At 43.3% G+C, this 19,212-nt stretch overlaps 1 protein-coding gene across 5 annotated transcripts in view; it reads right to left on the bottom strand.

The window, feature by feature from the left end:
• The window catches only part of LOC100877563 (Ankyrin-repeat, SH3-domain, and Proline-rich-region containing Protein), a 77,295-nt gene that overhangs the window by 9,242 nt on the left and 48,841 nt on the right, over positions 1-19,212 (bottom strand). For 3 of the 5 annotated variants that reach the window (XM_012293627.2, XM_012293624.2, XM_012293626.2), the window contains 2 exons: positions 12,423-12,563; positions 8,677-8,803 (listed from right to left, as the gene is read on the bottom strand). In XM_012293627.2, coding sequence (XP_012149017.2) covers positions 8,677-8,803; positions 12,423-12,563 — 268 coding nt within the window. Of the gene's footprint in view, positions 1-8,676; positions 8,804-12,422; positions 12,564-17,807; positions 18,280-19,212 lie in introns of all 5 variants that reach the window. The other 2 variants (XM_003706794.3, XM_012293628.2) reach the window with 2 other exon arrangements.

Genomic DNA, 19,212 nt, shown 5'->3' with positions numbered 1-19,212 from the left:
ATCTTCATGCAAAGGCAAATGTACCACGGTAAAAGTTCTACTTTCTTTGAAATTCTAGAGAACAGATGGTAGCTACGTGCTCGAGTCGAGCTACCCAGTCTGTATATTGCACGACATGTGGGAAATCATGTTCATTGTGGAAAATTTACGACCTTTCGTAAACTTTGAATTTAACTCGTTTATGCACTGTATTATTGTAAACGACTCTCTAAACACTCTCGAAAAGATGTGTCTTTTATTTAGCGGACGATGCACGTAGTTAAAAAGGAAAAATTTGGTCGCAAAGTCGAATAGACAGCAAGTCTAGTACATTTCAGTACGAGTGTTCGGGAACCGAAGGCTGAAAGTACTTGGAGGTGTTTGAAACGTTCGAGCGGAGAAGGAAAATAATATAAGGTGGTCCCTTTAAGAGACAAAAAGAGCTCTCGAAATTCCAGTATTTAAGGACATGAGACGAAATATTTCCCGGGACTGTAATAAGCGTCAGTTTCTTGTAGGGAAATGAGACACCAGAGACAAATAAACGAAGGGAGAATCAGTCGACTCACGTTCCTTGCGTCGTTAAACGTCGCGTTTCGCACGAAATGTTTCCTTCTTATGAATTTATTGGTCTGTGCGTTCACGAAACGAGCCAAAGAATCGTTTCCCCTCGTTCTCTTTCCCTCAACGATATTCTTTCCTTCGAGTAGCGCGTCGTCCGTGCAATTGCGATTCAGATTGTCCTTCCTCGCCGATATCGGAACGAGTTCACCGCGATCGAGTAGTTTCTCGGTAACGATTTTCAGGAAATCGACGTCGAAAAATTATATCCTTTAGGAAGCTTTGAAAATTCGTTTTGAAATTTAAAATAATAGAAATAGTGAAAGGATTAAAGATACATCGGTCAAGCGAATTTCATGGACAGAGTAAATCGATAAAAGAAAGAAAGCGGATGAAAAACGTGCAGGAAGAAAAATATTTCGCCTTCGAAGAAGAAACCCATCCGACAACGATACATCAAATACGAAGTTTGAATTGGCTCGTACCGTTCTCTGCCAGTCAATTTACTTGGAAATAAAACAAGAGTCGCAAAAACTCGGCCGAAAGCCATTCAATTACCCGAACCGATCGCGTAAACTGACTGACTTCATAATTTTCATGACACGGCCAGAGAGAGAGGGAGAGACGGAGAGAGAAAGGGAACGATACACCGTAGTGTCGCGTGATTGTCCGATGACCTAGAATTCCATTATCGAATTCTGGATGTATCTATAGTCGATTCGAGTCTCGTAAACTCGCACGCCCCCGCCTGCCTCGAGATTCGATACGGTATCCGTGTCGAGGAATACATTGTTTTCCGTGTCTGATCCCGGCAAATGGATTCCTGACACACAGACCTCGTGCTTCTGATAACTGATCTTAACCCCTTCGCGATGACAATGTTGTTCGTCGCTCTATTACCACTGTATCGCTTTGTAGTTCGGACACGCATGATCGGTTAACGAACGAGAAAAACGGAAACAAGGGTTGTAATAGTCGCGGATCGTATCGCTACTATGGTTCACGATTATGCTCGGTTCTAGTGGGTCGAGGTTGTTTCGTCTACAAACAATCGGTACCATTATCTACAAGTTGCTTCGCGTTTAGATTCGACGTATCGAGAATTCCTCTCTCGTCCAGGTCGTCTTCTACTCCGTTTGTTTTTTCCATCGGTCGTAAAACCGAAATAAAAATCGGAAGATCCGAAGGAGGCTACGTGGAACAACGTAAAACTTCGAACAAGAAGCTCCGCGATCCTTCTTTCCCTCCTGAATATCGAATATCGAAGAGAAACTCGCTTGCTCTTTCGTTTGTTGCGAGTTTCTCCGACGATACGCGTAGTTTCTTTGTATTTTCATCATTGGCCAACGGTAGAACTTCCAACTGCTCGAAAGCTGCCAAGGCGTTGTTACTGTTGACACTCTAAGCATCTCTCTCTATCTCGATGGAAATCGCTGTTACAGTTTCATCGAACCCCCTGGCGATGAAACTTTACATCCCTGTTTGGAGCATGGATAATGAAAATTCTTTCGATCCAATTTCGACTAATGATCTTCCATAATTAAGTTCTAAATACGTGGAAATAGCCATATCTGGTGCGGCTACGCGAAGAGTATCGCGCATTAATGTCCTCCAATTTTAATTACTCCGTTTCAATATTCCAAATCATTAGTGTAATTTTCGTGATACTCGTAATGGAGTCACCCCTCTAATTATTTTGGACCAGAACTACGCTATCGATATCCACTCGCTTCCGCTATTCGTTCGATTAAGTATCATTCGCTTCTTTACACCGTGCAAAGTGAATTTTGAAAACGATGTATTGTATGAACGTACAGCGTAGAACATAGAGCGGACCAAAAGTGGATCGACAGCGGATCAAGGGTGGAGCAAAGACGAACGATAAACTGATGAAAATGGATCGGTGGTGGATTAAGAGTGGATCGATCGCGGATCGAAAGCGAATCTCGATGCTATTTAAACGAAATAACATTTGATCGACAGCGGAACGAAGAAACCGTGCATGGATCGTGAGTGGATAATCAGTGTTGGATCGAGCGTAAGTTCGAGCCGAAATTTGTTCTCTTATTATCAGTTTTATCCGCTCGATGGATGCTTCTTTTTTCCCTGTCACTTCCTACCATCATTTCCCGAGGAAACGAAATTTCCCGATCGGGAGAGCCTATGGAGCATTACACGAGATTCAAGGGGAAAATTCCAAAAGAAAAAGTAACAGATTATATGGCAGAAATTCGATAAAATATCATCCACGGTTCTTGTCGGTAGTTGTCCTATCTTCTGACCTACATATCTCTACATATCGATGAATGGCTCTTTTCAATATAACGGACTTCTATCACTGTTTTTTATTTTCATGGAAATAATTTTCGGAACAGGGGAATTCAGATATACGAAACAATGGAATATCGAAATATTCGGATACAAGAAAGATTGATTTTATCCCCTGTCGATGATTTCTACCTCGAATGACGGGAGTTCGCTTTTTAAAAAAAGAATTCGAGCATACAATTTTTGTATACGGTTTGCACGAGGCGATGTTCATAAAATAAATAAATGTTATTTAATACGAAACACGAGTTTATTTATTGACCGCAATAAATCAATCTCGCTATACGCGTCAATTCTCGTTGTATTTGTTCGATGCACGCTATAATTGTTCGCTCTCGAATTGAATAGAAAAAAATTAGAAAAAGTTGCGCGGAAAAGAGAAAGACTCGCGTTATTCGCGAGGAAGTAATCGGTAAGACAATCGCATCGATTTCGTTCGAAAACAAACCGAGAAGAAGAAGTTTCTACCTAAACTCTGAAGAGTCTTCTTCGAGAGTACCGAAGTTCCATCCGCATCCCCGGAGGAAGACGAAGAAAAAAAAAGGGATGATGCGTCCAAGAAAAGTGTCTCTTTTCTTTATTTCGTTGGATCATCTTTTATTCTTGCTCTCGGTCGAAAGGAGATTTCGCGATCGAAAGGAGGTCACGGTTGCGTTAACCCAGTTCGTGAAATTTTCGTCCGGTACGCAGAAACCGGAGGAAACGTAGTTATCGACGAGAGAACGTTTTCACCGAAGATGCTAGAATATTATTCGTCAGCGAAAGCATCGCGCGAATTGATAAAGAGGAAATTTGCATTCGACAGGTTGAATAATTGCGATGCTGACGTCTAACGTAATCCGCGTAATCCGTTAATTGGCGAAGAACGAGCAATCGACGATCGAGATATCTTTCTCCTTCTTTCCTGGGAATACGGATACTAAAAATACAAGCTTCCCTCGTTAGACTCGCGCAATTAAGAGGAGCGTTTGCGTTGTTAATTAAGAGAATATTGGGTGGAAAAAGATTTTTCTTTTGCGTGTTCGTGTTATCTGAACCGAGGAACAAACGGAACGGTTTCTTCTTCAACGATCAAACTTTTTCGACGTCGAAAAAAGGAGCGTGGCAAGGATAAAACTTGAATTTATAGTTCGAAGGAGGGACAATATTCTAATTCGAACCTTAGTCTGCGGTATCGAAACCTGCACGATCTGATCACGGTCTTTGTATCGTAATACGGTTGCGATATACCGTAACGAGACGTCGCGTCGTTGAATTAATCGTGTTTCTTATGCCAAAACGGAGCCACGTAATATAAGACGCGAATCCCTTCGTTAACCGGCTTATCTAATAATTGGAACGAGCTAGCTTTTGTGAACGCTAAATACGATACAAGGGTTAAAGATCCTCTAATCGTCATTATTGATTTACCGTACATACGCGATACCGTTCGCGTGCAAATTTATATCCGTATCGCTTGAAATTGGATCAAGGCCTCTATATCCTCTTTTCCGTATCCACTTCTCGCTTAATAATTTAAAGGATCTCCATGCCGATGCTTCAAGGTTTTCCCCTTACAAAAATCTCGCCTTACTTCGTCTAAGGGAGCAACTTTTAATTAACGAAGCAGCAACCGACCAAACAATTAGGCGCAATAAATATTCCGTTTTCGATTCACGAGAAAAATTCGTCCGTTCGCTCTCCAGAGATAATGATGAAATAAAAACGAATATTTAATCCTCTGAAAAGGTGAGCTTTCGAACAGAATCCGGAGAACGAGTTAAATCCGAGGAGATTCCGTTAGATTTCACGGTAACTTTTCAGAAACGAGAATCATGAAATGATTGTATTAAAATTTAAATATCGAAAGGTAAGGTCGCAATTAACAATCTGGAAACTAGCGAATCGAGTCGAGCGTGATTTACTAGCGTTCATCGTCTCTCGAGAAAAATCTCCGTTCTATCGCGGTTTTAGTTATTTAGCGCTTTAATTATTTTCATCGTCGCTTTCTATCGAGTTTTTCGTTAATTTCGCAAATTACGTCCAGTTTCTCCTTGCAGAAGATTAAACCTTCGACAGGGAAATCGGGTCAATTGTAACCCGGATCTATGATTAAATTCAATCTACTCGGTTAACATGGGATTGATATTGATTGGTGTCGTTCTAATAGGTATTCATATTGGAAATTGATATCGAGTACTTAAAATTTCCATATCTACCTTTCGGTAGCCACCGGTTGTACATTCGAGCGTTTATACCACTCGACAAATCCGCCTATAAGCTAGATAAGGTCGGATTTGAAAACTGTTATTACGAAGCCAGTACACGAAAACCTTGATTCGCAAATTATTTACAATGGCGATATAACGACACTCTACTGTATCATCAATATGTATCGAATCGATCTCGACACTGGTTAAACGGTTGTTTTCAAGCAATCAAGCCTCGAATTCGACGAATGACCTATCAATTAACGCGCTGTATCGAGCGGGCAAAGCGATTAACGTCTCTTTTGATTCCAGCGCGCAAAGAGGATTATCGTCGGGGCTATCGTTATTACGGTATTACGAGAAATCATTTGCGTGTCAAACGCGAAGAGGATCGCAGCGGTCATCTTTTTCGTTAGCTTCCATCGACTATTCGAACCGAATTTATTTACACAAAGATGGTTATATATACGCAAATCCTTTTATAATTTTCAATTTATTCGTCATAATGCTCCAAATTATTTGGACTTTTCCTCCATATAGACCAGGGGTGGCCAAGCTCCTTGATAGTCCAAGCCATTTTTCAAAATTTGAAATGTTTCGCGAGCCGCAGTTTTCGATGAGTCATATCATTCTTAACTTGGAAATTTGTTACAACGTTGCAAATTTGGAAATTCTTGGAAATTCTTAGTCTTTCATATTTGTCGTCAGTAATTTCAAAGACATTTTGAAACACATACGGAACGATAATAATTTTTTAAAATATAATAGCACAAAAATGGAAAGGGAACTTGGGTACATTTATCGGGAGCCACAAGTAATCCTTCAAAGAGCCGCACGTAGCTCGCGATAAACCTTGTCGAAATTTAAGCGGTGTCGAAATAGTCTGTATCCGGTTAAATTTGAAAAAAATTTCGTAATAAAGCGTTTGTGATACAAGCATCTTACGCTTTCGGTTGAAGGAAGTCCTCGAAAGTTGGAGCAGAAAAAAGATTGGAGAGTTTGCGAAGCTGGAAAGTTTCTTTCGCCTGCAGGAATTCGAGAAAAAGAAATTAATTAAGATTGCCGAGTCATCAGAGGGACAGTGCATCTACTTGAAATTTTCGCGGAAGGGACATAAAAGCGTACAAAAGTTCGGAAAACGTTCCATGGTTGAAAATAAGGAGGGAAAAAAATCTTCGTTTACGCGCAAAGGAAATTTAGCCAAGCTACCTAACACTTAATTCCACGACGAAATGTTCGTCGAGCTCGTCTGAAAAAGCTCCCTTTAATTAAAGCGCGTTCCGTCAGAAGCCATACGTTCGCTCGTTTAATTCGCTGATTTTTCTTTCCTTTTTTTTTCAAACAAACCGTGGAACCGTCAGGATTGCAAGAATTACGCTCGCGAGCTTCGGAAAATATCTTTAAGCGAAGAATACAGTTTTCCGATGATTACGGTAAGATGGTTCTTCTTCGAAACTTTGTTTTCGAGAAAATAAGAAAATTGTTGAAAGTGTCAAAGAAGCGAGGAGACCGTGGCGTATGAGCGAAAGGAAGCTCTTCGGGAAAAGGTATTTCGGCAAACGGGAGAGTCTCCCTATCGGAAAGTTCGACACCCGTGTTCGAGCAAGTTTCGCGATTCCACGGGAAATAGATCGAGCGTATTTTCGGCGAGTAACGCGATCAGAAAGTCCTGACATTCGCTTCACCCTTCGCTTCTCGCTCGATTGCGCTTTTCATCGGCCTAATCTTCGACTTACGACCACGAAACTCTCTGGCTAAACTCGCTGGCTGGAGAATCACGCCCTTGGAAAATCAGTGTCGGACACAATGGATCAGATAACGAAGAGAACGATGGTCGTCGAATTCGTGAACAGACGTCGAGAATTAGCCCGATTTCTTCGCGACGGATAACGAGCTCCGAGTGTGCTCGCGAGACTCCTGGAAAGTCGAATTTCCTTTCGACGACAATTTCGATAAAGTTTTCGAAGGGAGAGAGAGAGCGAAGCGAAACGAAATTAAACTTCAAGAATGCAAACGTTTCGCATCCTGTGACTAGTTCCTTCGCGCGTACGAACGGAACGAGTACTATCACCGAGTACATGCAGTGCCGTTCCACTTCAATCTCAGATTCTATTCGTTCTCGGCTTTTAGCGACGGAAGTACAATCGTCGAACTGTAAATTGCATAGTAGAGTGGAAGGACGAAATAATGAAATAGACGAATAGTATTTTATCGTTGCTTTAATAATAGTTTTTTTTTTTAGTATTACATAAACGTTACACGTACACTCGTACGTGTCCGAAACATAAAACAAGCAAAAGACGCGAGCAATCTTATCCGAGTTATTTCTACACGGATCCTGGAGGCTCGCTTTCAAAGGATCGACACAAAAGGATCCGTGGATCGTGACCATAAACGTACAGGGCATGTATCATCCGAAACGAAGAGCAGCATCTTCTCTTTCGTCGAAGAAAATGCATCGTCCTCGATGGGATCCATTTTGTCCGCAAATCTTTATTGAATTCGATACTCGACAAGCGTGGTGGTCGTTCGATATCCTTTTACGAGACGCTTCGATCCTCCTGCAGATTACGGGAATTCGCTTTCCTGGCTGTGGACTTGCCACACAAAAAAGTCACGGCCAGAGAGGAATCAAAGCCTCTTCTACGGTTATCGAAGAGGCTCCGGTCCGTGTTCGCGATGCAGATATCGATATTCTTGGATCATGTATGCGCTCGTCACAAAACGATACGAGTCGAGAATTTCTATTCTTTATACGCGACATCTTTCGCGTTCGAACAGGGAATTTCGAGGGTTTGGTAGTGCACGGAGTGTTCAAATTCAGCGATTCGAAAACGTGGAAACTCGCAAATCCGAGGATTTGAAAACGGTAAAGGTTGGTAGGGCGAGCAAATAGAACGAGTAGAACGGCGTTAAGTCGCCACGCGAATTTTATCCGTAAAATTCTACGTTTCGCCGTGGCGAACTTCTCGAACGTATCTCTTCTTCATGTTCGTACGTGCTGTTTCCCTGTCTCCCGTTCGTTCGAACCGCGCCAACGTCGAACTTTCACTTTCGAACGCAATATGCCGACACAACAGGCTGGACCAGAATGCTCCCGGTGAATTGGATTAACCAAGTTTATCGTCGTTCGTTCTAGAGGGTTAGACGAGCAACCCTGCTGGAACGGGACACGGTCTACGACGAATGGCTTCGCTGGAATTTACACGGCTTGCCTCGTTCCGAGGGGATTGTGGAAGCGAGGGTGGTTGGGTTCATTTCTTGTGGTGGATTAATCGTGACTCCCCGCGGGATTTAATCGAATACTTGTTAACGATGGAGAATACGGTTTATCTCGCTGATTTTTATCGCTCCGATATTGTTACGAGAGTCTGTGTCCTGAATAATTTCGCGCACGCGTTACGGTCAATGTATGCGCATACTAATTTGATAAGCGAACGCGTTCTCCAGCAATGAAATTTAAACTTCCGAAGCAAACATCGAGATTGTCGTAACTGCGCGAACTACATCTGGTAGAAAGGCAAACCGATTTCGGAGGATAGTCTGGTCCTGTGGATTTGGATCGATCGATCGAAAAGTTAGCAGCAGAAGCATTAACGAGGATTTTTAATCGACTTACTCAACGTGGCGTTGTTGGCACGCGACTGGTCGGTCTGCGATCTGAGCAACCGCAACCGATTCAGTTTGCTCTGTTGTTGGTCCAGCCTGTGCCTCAATCTGGCGAGTTGTTCCTGCTGTGCTGGCTCCTGAAACAGTAAACAGTAGCCGCTAGATACAACAGTCTGAATACGGCGAAACACCCGTGGGCCAAACAGACCGAGTACGCTACAGCAAGCAAAACAGTACGCGCAGAATATTTCAAGAGCGATCAAATAAAACGACCCTATTTGTCCCGCTACTCTATCACGCTAGGGACACGAATAACTTAACGCTATCGAATTTGCGAAAGAGAATTGGGAAACCGAATGGGAAATCGATCGCGGAACAGACTTTCCATCGAATCTGTCTGTGCAATTGGATTTCTAACAGACTCCTATATCCTTAGTTAGAGATTCTTGTATCCTTTCAATTCGTAATATTTCACGGTTACAAAGACGCGCACCCATTTTCTGTTTAAAATAACGTGTCACGAGCGTCACAGTCGCACTTTCGGATACCAACATAAAAGGATTATTCGCAACAGGGTCAACAACGAAACAAGGTTCCAGAAACACCGCGTGCAGCGTGGAACAAATTGAGACCCGGAGCTACCGAGAACAACGTCTGACAATTACGTCTCTTGTCTTCAGGTAGCGTGAAAATAGTCCACGGCGTCCTAGCTGGAAGTCACTTAACGACGACAAGAGAAAGAAGAAGAAATTTAGTCGAGTTACCTCGGCACGCAGTTCCTTAATCCCTCGAAATTAACCAGCACCAGAATACCCTTTTTATCGCGATGCGCATTGTCGACGATTAAAAAGTCTTTGCAGTTCATAGAACATCCTGTCAACGAATAGGAAACGAACGGAAGATCCGTTTCGCGAGCGATGACCGAATAAAACTTTCCATCTTCGGTATCGAGCTAGAAATAGAGAGCTCCTACCGCCGCAGGATCAAGGATTTCGAGTCCTAGGAAATCCAGCTTGAGGCCCGACTACGAGCTTCTTTCGCGTTGCTTTGAATAGCTGCTTGCCGATGAAAAGCTCGCTTCCTCTGTGCGTAACGCGTGTCCCGATATTCCTGCTTTTTATATTTCATGTTTGTCGAAATGACTGATGAACCGGGTACTATTTGCAAGAGCTACACGGTCGGGAATATGATTTTATGGGAACTGTGCTCATGGAGTGTAGTATAATAGCTGTATAGATATGAGAGAATATGTAACATTATGCGCTATCAGAACACCAATATTTTTTGTTAGAAGAAACAATCCGGTCCCAATATAAATGACAATAAGCAAAAATCTGGCGCGTTACAGGTGGCAACGCTCGATAGTTTTGAAAACATTCATAGTTCCTGTTGCGGTCGATGGCTCATCAAGAGTTTCGAAGTTCCTCAGCGTCTACTATGGAAAGTTCGAGCAAGAATTTGCTAACTGACAGCCTTTCTTCTGGACCCAACGAGGCATCAAGCTCTAAAGCGATCAGCGCATCGTATCATCCGGTACAAGATTAGAGCGACACGTTGGCTAGTCGATAGGAAGACAACATGCTCGTAGTCGCGCTTAATCTCGTTAATATCGTTGAAGAAGGAAGCTGCTTCGCTCTTAAGAGGTAAGCATACGAGACAGGAAGTCGTCTCTCCGCTCTGATCCCGTCATCTTCTCCGAAGAGCCCGGCGAGTTCGCGCGTTACACGCTTAGCTAGCTCGTAAAACGATGCGGGTTAAGTGAATCAAGTGGGTGGCTTGATTAAAATCGTGTTCGATAGATCTGGATTTTGAATCGCCGACGATGCTACCGAGACGATGTTATTAACGTTTTCACGACCGCCTATCGAACCGATGATCAAATTTTATATTTTCCATTACATCGAGGAAGAGATTGAACTCGAGTTATGTAACCTGTTATTAGAATCAGGGGTTCATGACACTATAACGGCAGTGTACGCGTTCGACGTCTATTTCCTGCCTGTCGCGAACGCTCTTTATTAGAATACTCTTTCGAAATATATAAATCTCGAAATTTCGCAAAGTTCCGTGAAACGAGTTAACCCTAGGGTGCCAATTATCGAGTTGCTATCCTACTTCGTTAGACGCGCCGATTCGAATATCTCTTAGAAATAACAGGTGATTTTTCGCACGGATAAAAGTGCTATTTACATAGCAATTTGAAGGAAGTACATCGAGTAAACGTCTGAATGAAAAAAGGAATTCCTGGTAACGATTTCGGTAATAAAGTGTTTCGCACGATCCTGAGGCTTCCTCGGGGGATAATGGCCCGGGCGGTGGTCAGTGATCGAGGGTTCGTTGCACCTCGGATCTCTATCGTTCGAGCAAATCGGGATCGGAGCGCAAAAATAACTAGCAATTACGTGTTCGGTCGCGGTTATTAGTCTTGTCGAAGTCGACCGTCCGCCACAAAAGAGACTGGCGTGCACGAGAGCTCTGAAAAGCCCGAGAGTACGAGCGGAAAGAATCTCGAAAAGCCGACAGGTGTTCGCGATTCGAATTGCATGTTACGTCGTTGACATTGGCGTAACTCCAAAGGGACCAACAAGATGGGCCTCGTCGATTCAAAAATGATCACCGTGTTGCTTCGAATCGTGTTCGAGCTACGAGAAACGCAAGAATATTACCATTTTCAAATTTCCACGTTCCTGAATCTCCGGATGTCAAAGGGCTACCCGATTATCCACGGTGCTCGCGCTATCGGTAAACGAATCGGTAGAGGTTCGCGGCAGGAAAGAATTCGAGTTACGCCAATGGTGGACGATCAATTCGCTGGCCATGTTCCGTGTGACGCGTGAAAATCGACGTCTTCGAGATGAAAAAAAACGAAAACGACCAGTTGGTTCGGTAACCGTTAGGCTGACCTTGCTGGTTGTGACCTTGACCTTGAACGAGAGATCCATCTGTCGGTTGATTCCTCGTGTCAGGAAGCGTGAACGATCGATGAAGCTGAGAACGATTATCCGATAAAGCGACAGGGCTATTAACCGGAATCGTTTGTTCGGTTTTCGGTGTTCGAGTCATCGTTCGTTTCCATCGAAAGCGCGACTCTACGTAAACTATAGAGGCTCGAAACGAGTCTCTGTGTATTCGTTTCGATCGATCGGACAGCTTGATTGAAAAAGGTAAACCGATGGTTTTCGTGACGAATGAAATTCATATTTTTCGTAAAATTACTGACGCGATTTGAAAATGATTTCTCACAAATGTTGCATCTTGCCAACAGCTTTTTCGCGCACCTGGTCACTGACACATAAAGTACGATGTTCGATACCTGTTTGAAAAGTTCACGACGCAGCTGGTGCGTCGCGCAGTTGCTTCGTCATCCGGTTGTAGGTCAAAATAACGTTAAACGATCATTTCTATAGAGTTGATTCTACGCTTCTCTTAATTATTTCCGCGAACATGGAAACATCTGTACCGAGAACGTTACGGTGTTATTACAACGTCGATGGAATTGAAAATTTTCGAAAATTGTTCTCTCGTAGATGGAAGGCAACCGAACGCGTTAAAATAACGTTAGAAGGATAATTCACGGAGGGTGTGGAAATATGTCGGTTAATTAAGCAACGGAAACCGGGCTCATCGTCGGGCGGAAGCGGAACGCATCGAGAGTCGAGCTAGAGTCCAGTTCCAGTAATATCTGCTAGAGCTTTGTCGAGCAATTTCCAGGACGATTTCCGCGTTAAAGGGCGGTCGAATAGGGTTCGGGCTCACCTGTGCGCCTCGAAGCACGGCCAGACGGGCCTCTCTCTGCTCCAGGAGGCGCCTTTGCTGGGCAATTTCCCGCTGCTGCCTGGCCGCCATGCTTTCAAGCTCGCTGAGCACCAGCACAGCACCACCCCCGCCCACTGGTAACTGAAACAGAGTTAACGATACATCAGCTAAATCATTTTGCGAACATTCGCATACGTTAAACAGTCGCGTCTCTACGTTTCACAGAGCTAATCTTCTTGATTTCGTCCGAACACCGTATCCGCGAACGAGTTAGCCTTCGAGGTCGAATGTATGACTTCCGATATTTCTTTGGTCTAATAATAACTCTTTTTATGGACTTTGTTATATGTTTCAAGATATAACGTTGTTTGACAATGCGAAAAGAAAAGAATGGAACCATTTAAATATTTTTGAGACGATCTTACAGAATGTTCATGTAAAAATAGAAATTCTCGACATAACAATAGGACCATCTCGGTACATAAATCACCGCTGTAACAGTTTTAGCCAACCATTTCCTAGCAGACCTCGCGGAACATGGCAATAAACAAACGAGAAATGCAAGGTGTATGTATATCGCTTGTAAAGGAATTATTTATATTCTAAAAAATAACGAAGAAGTCAGGCTGTAAGGTAAACCCATTGCAGTTTCTCCTGGAGTTGCAGGGAGGCGACAGAGCGGTCTAAATGTCAGCCTGCCATTTCGCAACGCGGCAAAGAGGAGGAGGAGGAAAGAAACGATGATAGCGGAGAGAGAAGAGGATTACGCGATTTCGCGGGCAGCAGAAACAAACGAAAAAACGGAAGGGTAGGCGAAGAAGGAGGGAAGGTGTAACACGGCGCAAAAGAAAAAGCGAGACGAAGAGTGGTAGGTCCGGACCAGTGGACCGAGTTCTTTTTGCTTGACCTCGTGCACCATCTGGAGAGGACCGGCCGCCGATACCAAGTAGAATCCCAAGGACGACCTGGCCCTTCGAATTCCTCAGCGACAAGGACTCCTGGTAACCTTCGTACGTCAACGAAACGATGCACCAAGACGACGGATGCTCGCCGTATCGCACCGTCTGCCTTCGATCTTTACTTTTTATCGAATTAGCCGATCCTCTTGTTCGAGATCTTCGATACTCGCAGGACGACGCGCCGATCTTCCTCGCGGAATTTTTCCTTTCGCGAGCAACGACCAAACTATAACGTTTTCTATATTTTATCGGGCACGCGTGTTCCAATTTTTCTTGGGGCTTGTCATTTTCTTCGCTTACCGGTATCGGCACGTTTATGCTAAATTTTTAATTAAAATATGTTCGTCAAACGTAAGAGCGCGCGACCGTTGAATCGGAGTGGCGTAACTGTACGTAATCTACCGCTATACGGTTGCGCGTGATGCGCGATTAAAATGCAAAAATGTTGAGAACAATCGAATAACCATCTAGATAAGGAAACTTTCATATTTGCCTCGCGTTAGTTATCTTTATTAACTCAACTTTCTACGGGTAGATTTATCTCGTAAAAGCTTCCGAAACTGTTGTTCCATCTACTTCGCTTCCCTTTCTAACGACCTAAATAATGCCGTTTTTATTCGTTGGCGGAGAGTATTTTCAATAGAAAAGCAGCATTCTGTTCCGAGTAACAAACCGACGATCTTCTATAGATCCTCAAGTTCTTTCCCGCAAACATGAAAATTCTACTTTATATCCCGTTTCTTAAACCGAGGATTCGCGTCGAATCCTTTCAAGCTCGTTGCGCTTCACGGCGCATAATTTTCCGTTCTTTTCTTCCCTCGAACCGGTGTCTCGGTTAAAAAAGGAGGGTATTTTTATACAGCACACTGAGCTCTCGTTAATTTTTTCCAACGGTTGATTATTCCTACGACCGTTGTTTCGAACACTTGGCGAGATTACGACTCGACCAGTGACTGCTTAGATGCCTCGCGTTGGATCTAAAGGATATCGGGTCGCTTCGAAAATTGCTCCCTAGCAATTTCTTACGATCCAGTTTAGAAAACGTACGATAGCTTATGCCGCGTTTTAACGTTTAAACGAAGTGAACTTCGGAGTATCGAACATGGCTTCGGTATCTGGATCATGCGAGCAGACGCGGTGGCATTCGATAAACTAGTTAATAGAAAGCGTCTGTATTATAGATTACATGTTCTGGATATCACCCGTGGCGATATAATAGCTGGTACGTCGCGACATTGCTGGTCGGTGTACAATGGGTCGCAATATAGCTCGTGTGAATTGAATGTGTAACAATATGTGCACGCGGTACAACTCGTGGCGATACCACGTGACGAATTACAACGCACGGAATTACCTACATCTGCATACACTCGAATTCTTGGGATTCCTATACCGTATTACACCATATACCAAAACTGCGTTCCTATATCCTCGTGTTTCTCTGTCTCAATACTTTGCACCCACATATTTCTAGATTCCTATATTCTTAAATCCCCATGCCGGAGATTGCTATATTATATTATTCCACATGGAAAAGTTTTCATACTCTGTACATTATGTCCCCAGATCCCTAGATACCTCTATTCCCACATTTCCGCATCGCAATATGCCCAGATTCACCTAAATTCATACCACTCTGGATCCCTGTGCCCGGTTATTTCTGCGTCCCTAAATCCTTATATGTCAAAATTTGAACGGAGCGACGAATGGTAGCCGGATTCGTCGTCCGACCCGGAGCAAAGTAATATCATAGCTCAAAGTGACGGATGTCGAGACACATCTAGAACCCGAACTACGAACTCTAAGCTGTGTCTCCGATTCGAATCGAAGCGATATCGTGTCTCGACACGAATATCGACACGCGTCCGAACTTGGATTATAGTACTTCGGAACAGCTTTGTGATCCAAATCGAGGCAATGCTGTGATTATCTCGGCAGTAATTGCCTTTACACGCTAATAAAACCGTGTACTTGTGGATTGTTTTTGTTAGCATAGGAAACGGTGAGATTACGGAAAGAATTTTGTAATGCATTTTATATAAAAAGATAGCCTAGATACAGAGCCGAAGCAGTGGTCGGTGTTTTGCTCGTGTGTCGGTTGGTATGCAGGATCGTTTATTTATTCGTTTGCTTAGCCATTAACGAGACGGGGCCGGATATAAGGAAAATAACATACGGGAGCGAACTAGACCAGCGTTGCGCGGAAATGTGGTTAAAAACCAATTAACTTTCAAGATCCAGTGTTAATGGGTACCGTTGCCGATGTTAAATGGAATGGAAATGAATTTTATTTCCTTTGTCGTAAATCAAGTTGGATTAAACCTCCCGGAATAGCGCGATTTTCCCTCGAATTCTTAAGCTCGTCCGATAAAAGACTGCAAAAGTGTAACGTCGATGCTCGAGCAAGATAATCGGGAGAGCTAAAAATTAGTCGAACAAATTGACATCCGAAACGATCTGACGAGTTTTAAAGAGTCTCGCGAGGAAAGAAGTATGGAAATAAGCGTCTCTGTACCGAGGAAACTTAATATTCGAGAATAAATGAGACAGAGTTTTGGAACGGTTCCAGACACGATAATTTCCCTCTGGTAATTAAGGAAATTCGTCGACGATGGCGTACGAAGAGAGACGAAGAACATTTTAGCAAGAATACGCACGAATACAGGTGAAATTCCATCGAAATATTCCTTGGGGGCCAATCCAGTACCTGTTATAACGTCTTACAAACTTTACCGACTATTATTTACCCCGATGAACTACCGTGTGTTTAGCTTCGCTAAACTATGACGCGTCTTTCCCTTGCCTACGCGTATTTTATCGTGAATACGTAATGAACGTTCGAAGCCGCGTCTTTCGAGCTTGTCGCAGATAAATAGATTTATACGTTAGCTCGGCACCCCTGCCTTCAAGAAACGATAACGAGCTTTAGGGGAAAAGGGATAAGGGTGATAAGGTGCCTAGGGTGATTACGGATACTGGACCAGGCTGCTTTCCGGGATAGAATTTCATGAAGACGTAGGAGATCGAGACTGCGATGGATACGAGTATATCTGATTTTAACCCTTAAATGCATATAGTTGTATAAATGCAACATACCAGTTTTAATCTTATAAATTATATACAAAATGTAGGAAACCTGCAATGAGTAGCGTTGCAGATATGCCACGTACCAATTAAATACACAATAGCGTCATCTGTTCGTTTTAATTTGAATCAACCGCTTTCAAGGTATTTTGTTAGTTGATAACTTTTGGTAAAATTAGAAAATCATGCATTCAAGGGTTAAATACTAGACATTCCTTCGTTGCCGCACCGATTCGCGAATCTAGGAATCTAGATGTCTACGAATTCTCGATATAACTCGCGTTTCACTTTTCTAGCAGGGGTTCGTTAAAAATTCCGTCAGATATCAATTTCATTTACAGGTAGACATTTAAAATTGAATTTGATTCGTTGATTGGCAATCGTGCGAAAATTTGATTATTGATTAAAAATGAGAGGTAATATTCGATGATAAAATTGCGAAGGAATAAATAAATTCGACGAGATATTTCGGTCGACAAACTGTTCCGATGGAAAACATTTTACAGAATTTTTCTCGTGGAACTTATCGCGTTTCAGATATAAGTATGCCACCATTACACGGTGAGAAAGAAAATATTATGACGGCAGAGGAAGATTGAAGTACCAGTGAAGCAAGATTCTATCTGACACAGCAAACTTTTAAATCGAAAAATACCTTACAAAATTCTTCCACAGAATTTATCATTTCCTCAACATGGTCGCGCTAGGCAGCAACAGACTGGGCTATAATCGACGTAGCAGCGTGTAAGATTAAAAGACGCGTTACATATTCTTCCCATAAAATTCATAATTTTCTCGATACATTTATGCTAAGCGATGGCAGAAGATTGCAAAGTAGTTCGAAAATGTTCCCACAGATCTCACCTCGATACAATTACGCTCAAAGTAGAACTTAAAAAGACAACATTGTGCCAACATATATGTAGAAGATTAAAGTACCAGCGAAACTAACTAGCTGAGATAACGAGCCATTAAAGTGAGAAACACCGCGTAAAACTTCTCTCGACTCGGTATAAAATTTTACATTAAAAGCTATTTATATTCTTGACTTCGTCTATTCTTCGTTAACGCTATCTCCGTAATTTATTGTCGCGGAGTAATCTTCTTCCGAAAGATTCGCGATTGAAAATGGCGAACAACTATGGAATCCACCGTTCGATTCGACCACGGAAATATCGAATTTCCGATAAATCGATATTCCATCGAACACGGCAGACCGTCGGATTAAAAATAGCCGATAAGAGCCGGGAAAAAGTTAAAATTTGCTCGACAGAGTCAGCATCGGAGGTGGTGGTCCGATCGAAAGAGGATTTTAGGGTTTTTGGAACGTAAAGGACCTTACCTCGTTCTCGGGCTTGGAGGTTTCGTTGCATTCTACCTCCTTGTTGTCGGCCGACTTCTCCTTGACGGAAAGAAGTTTCGTCTTTCTTTTGGATCGTCCGTGTCGGAGCTTCACCGTCACGGCTTTCAACTTGAAGTTCTCCGCCGGATACACGCACGCCAGCATCGTGCTCGCACACGGTTTCGCGATTATTTTCGTTCGATTTTCCACGATTCGTCGGAGGAAGTCCCTTTAGGTTCGATTTTTCAACGGTGTTTCTCGAAGACGATGGTTGTTTGCCGCGGGATCGCTCGTCGCAGTCCCATCAGCGCGGAACTCGTTAATCCTCGCGATTAATTAAGGAACGCGTGGGACGCGATGCGCTTTCGAACGCAACGTTAATTGCTGGTTCGTGTTTCGCAGTTTCCTCTGTTTCCTCTTGGTTAACTGCGAGAGTTGAATTCAGTTTCGCCCGGTGCGGCATCTAACGTCTCTAACAGATATCGAACAAACACCGTGCGTTAACGGAAACCGTCGTACCAACGTTTTAGATGCTTTGCTCTGGGTAAGATCCTGGGTGATACCGCGAATCTCTGCAACACGCTTCGTTACCGAACTGTCTCCGCGTCAACCCAATAAAGGGTGTCGTTTGTAATTTTAATCGACGCGTCGATTAATTTTGCGACGCTTTACGAAAAAGCACCGTTCTCGTTCAGCGTGTACAATAACAACGCGAACAAAGCGATCGATCAGAAACTATTAAATCGGAGACGGTTTAAAGCGAGTATCGAACACGGGTTGGCTCGAAAAATTCTCGAGACATCTTTGCAAAGCAAATCAGCCCGGTTCCAGATTGGGTCGAAGAAGGCTCGAGATATCCTTACAAACCCAGTAATTCGAGTGAGCTCCGTATCGGATAGGGCACGGTTCGAGTACACTCTCACGGATTGAACGAACTAATCAATTTTAAGACCAAAGAATTCGTGCCGAAGAAACTTTCGATCGACCCGCTGTATCGTCGGTCGTTTATATTCGCGAGAACGAATGAAACATAGCAGCGAAAAAGGATGCATTTCCCGCGAAAGGCAAATCCAATTTCCAGTAGTAAAAGACGGTCGAGGTTGCAAGGAGCGAAACTCTATCCAGCGATGATACTACTCCTGTTAATTATAACCGTGCTTGTACAGCGATGCAAAGGGAAAACGTGCAATGGGCATCGATTCGAGGCTTTGACGATTGTCCCTCAGCTCGCTGACTCTCTATGTATAGTAATCGAGGCAGCGTTCGATTCCGAAAGCGTCCCTACACCAGAAAGAGAGAATGCGCCCCAAGCACCTGAATTGAATTTCGATTGCTGAACCAAGCTAAATCGATGATATAATCGACTCTGAAATCTCTGTTTCCCGCTTTCGAACGGGATGCTTTT

This window comes from Megachile rotundata, chromosome 2, assembly GCF_050947335.1.
Source record: "Megachile rotundata isolate GNS110a chromosome 2, iyMegRotu1, whole genome shotgun sequence".
In the NCBI taxonomy this organism is placed as follows: domain Eukaryota; kingdom Metazoa; phylum Arthropoda; class Insecta; order Hymenoptera; family Megachilidae; genus Megachile; species Megachile rotundata.
This window is presented reverse-complemented; position numbering and strand designations above follow the sequence as displayed.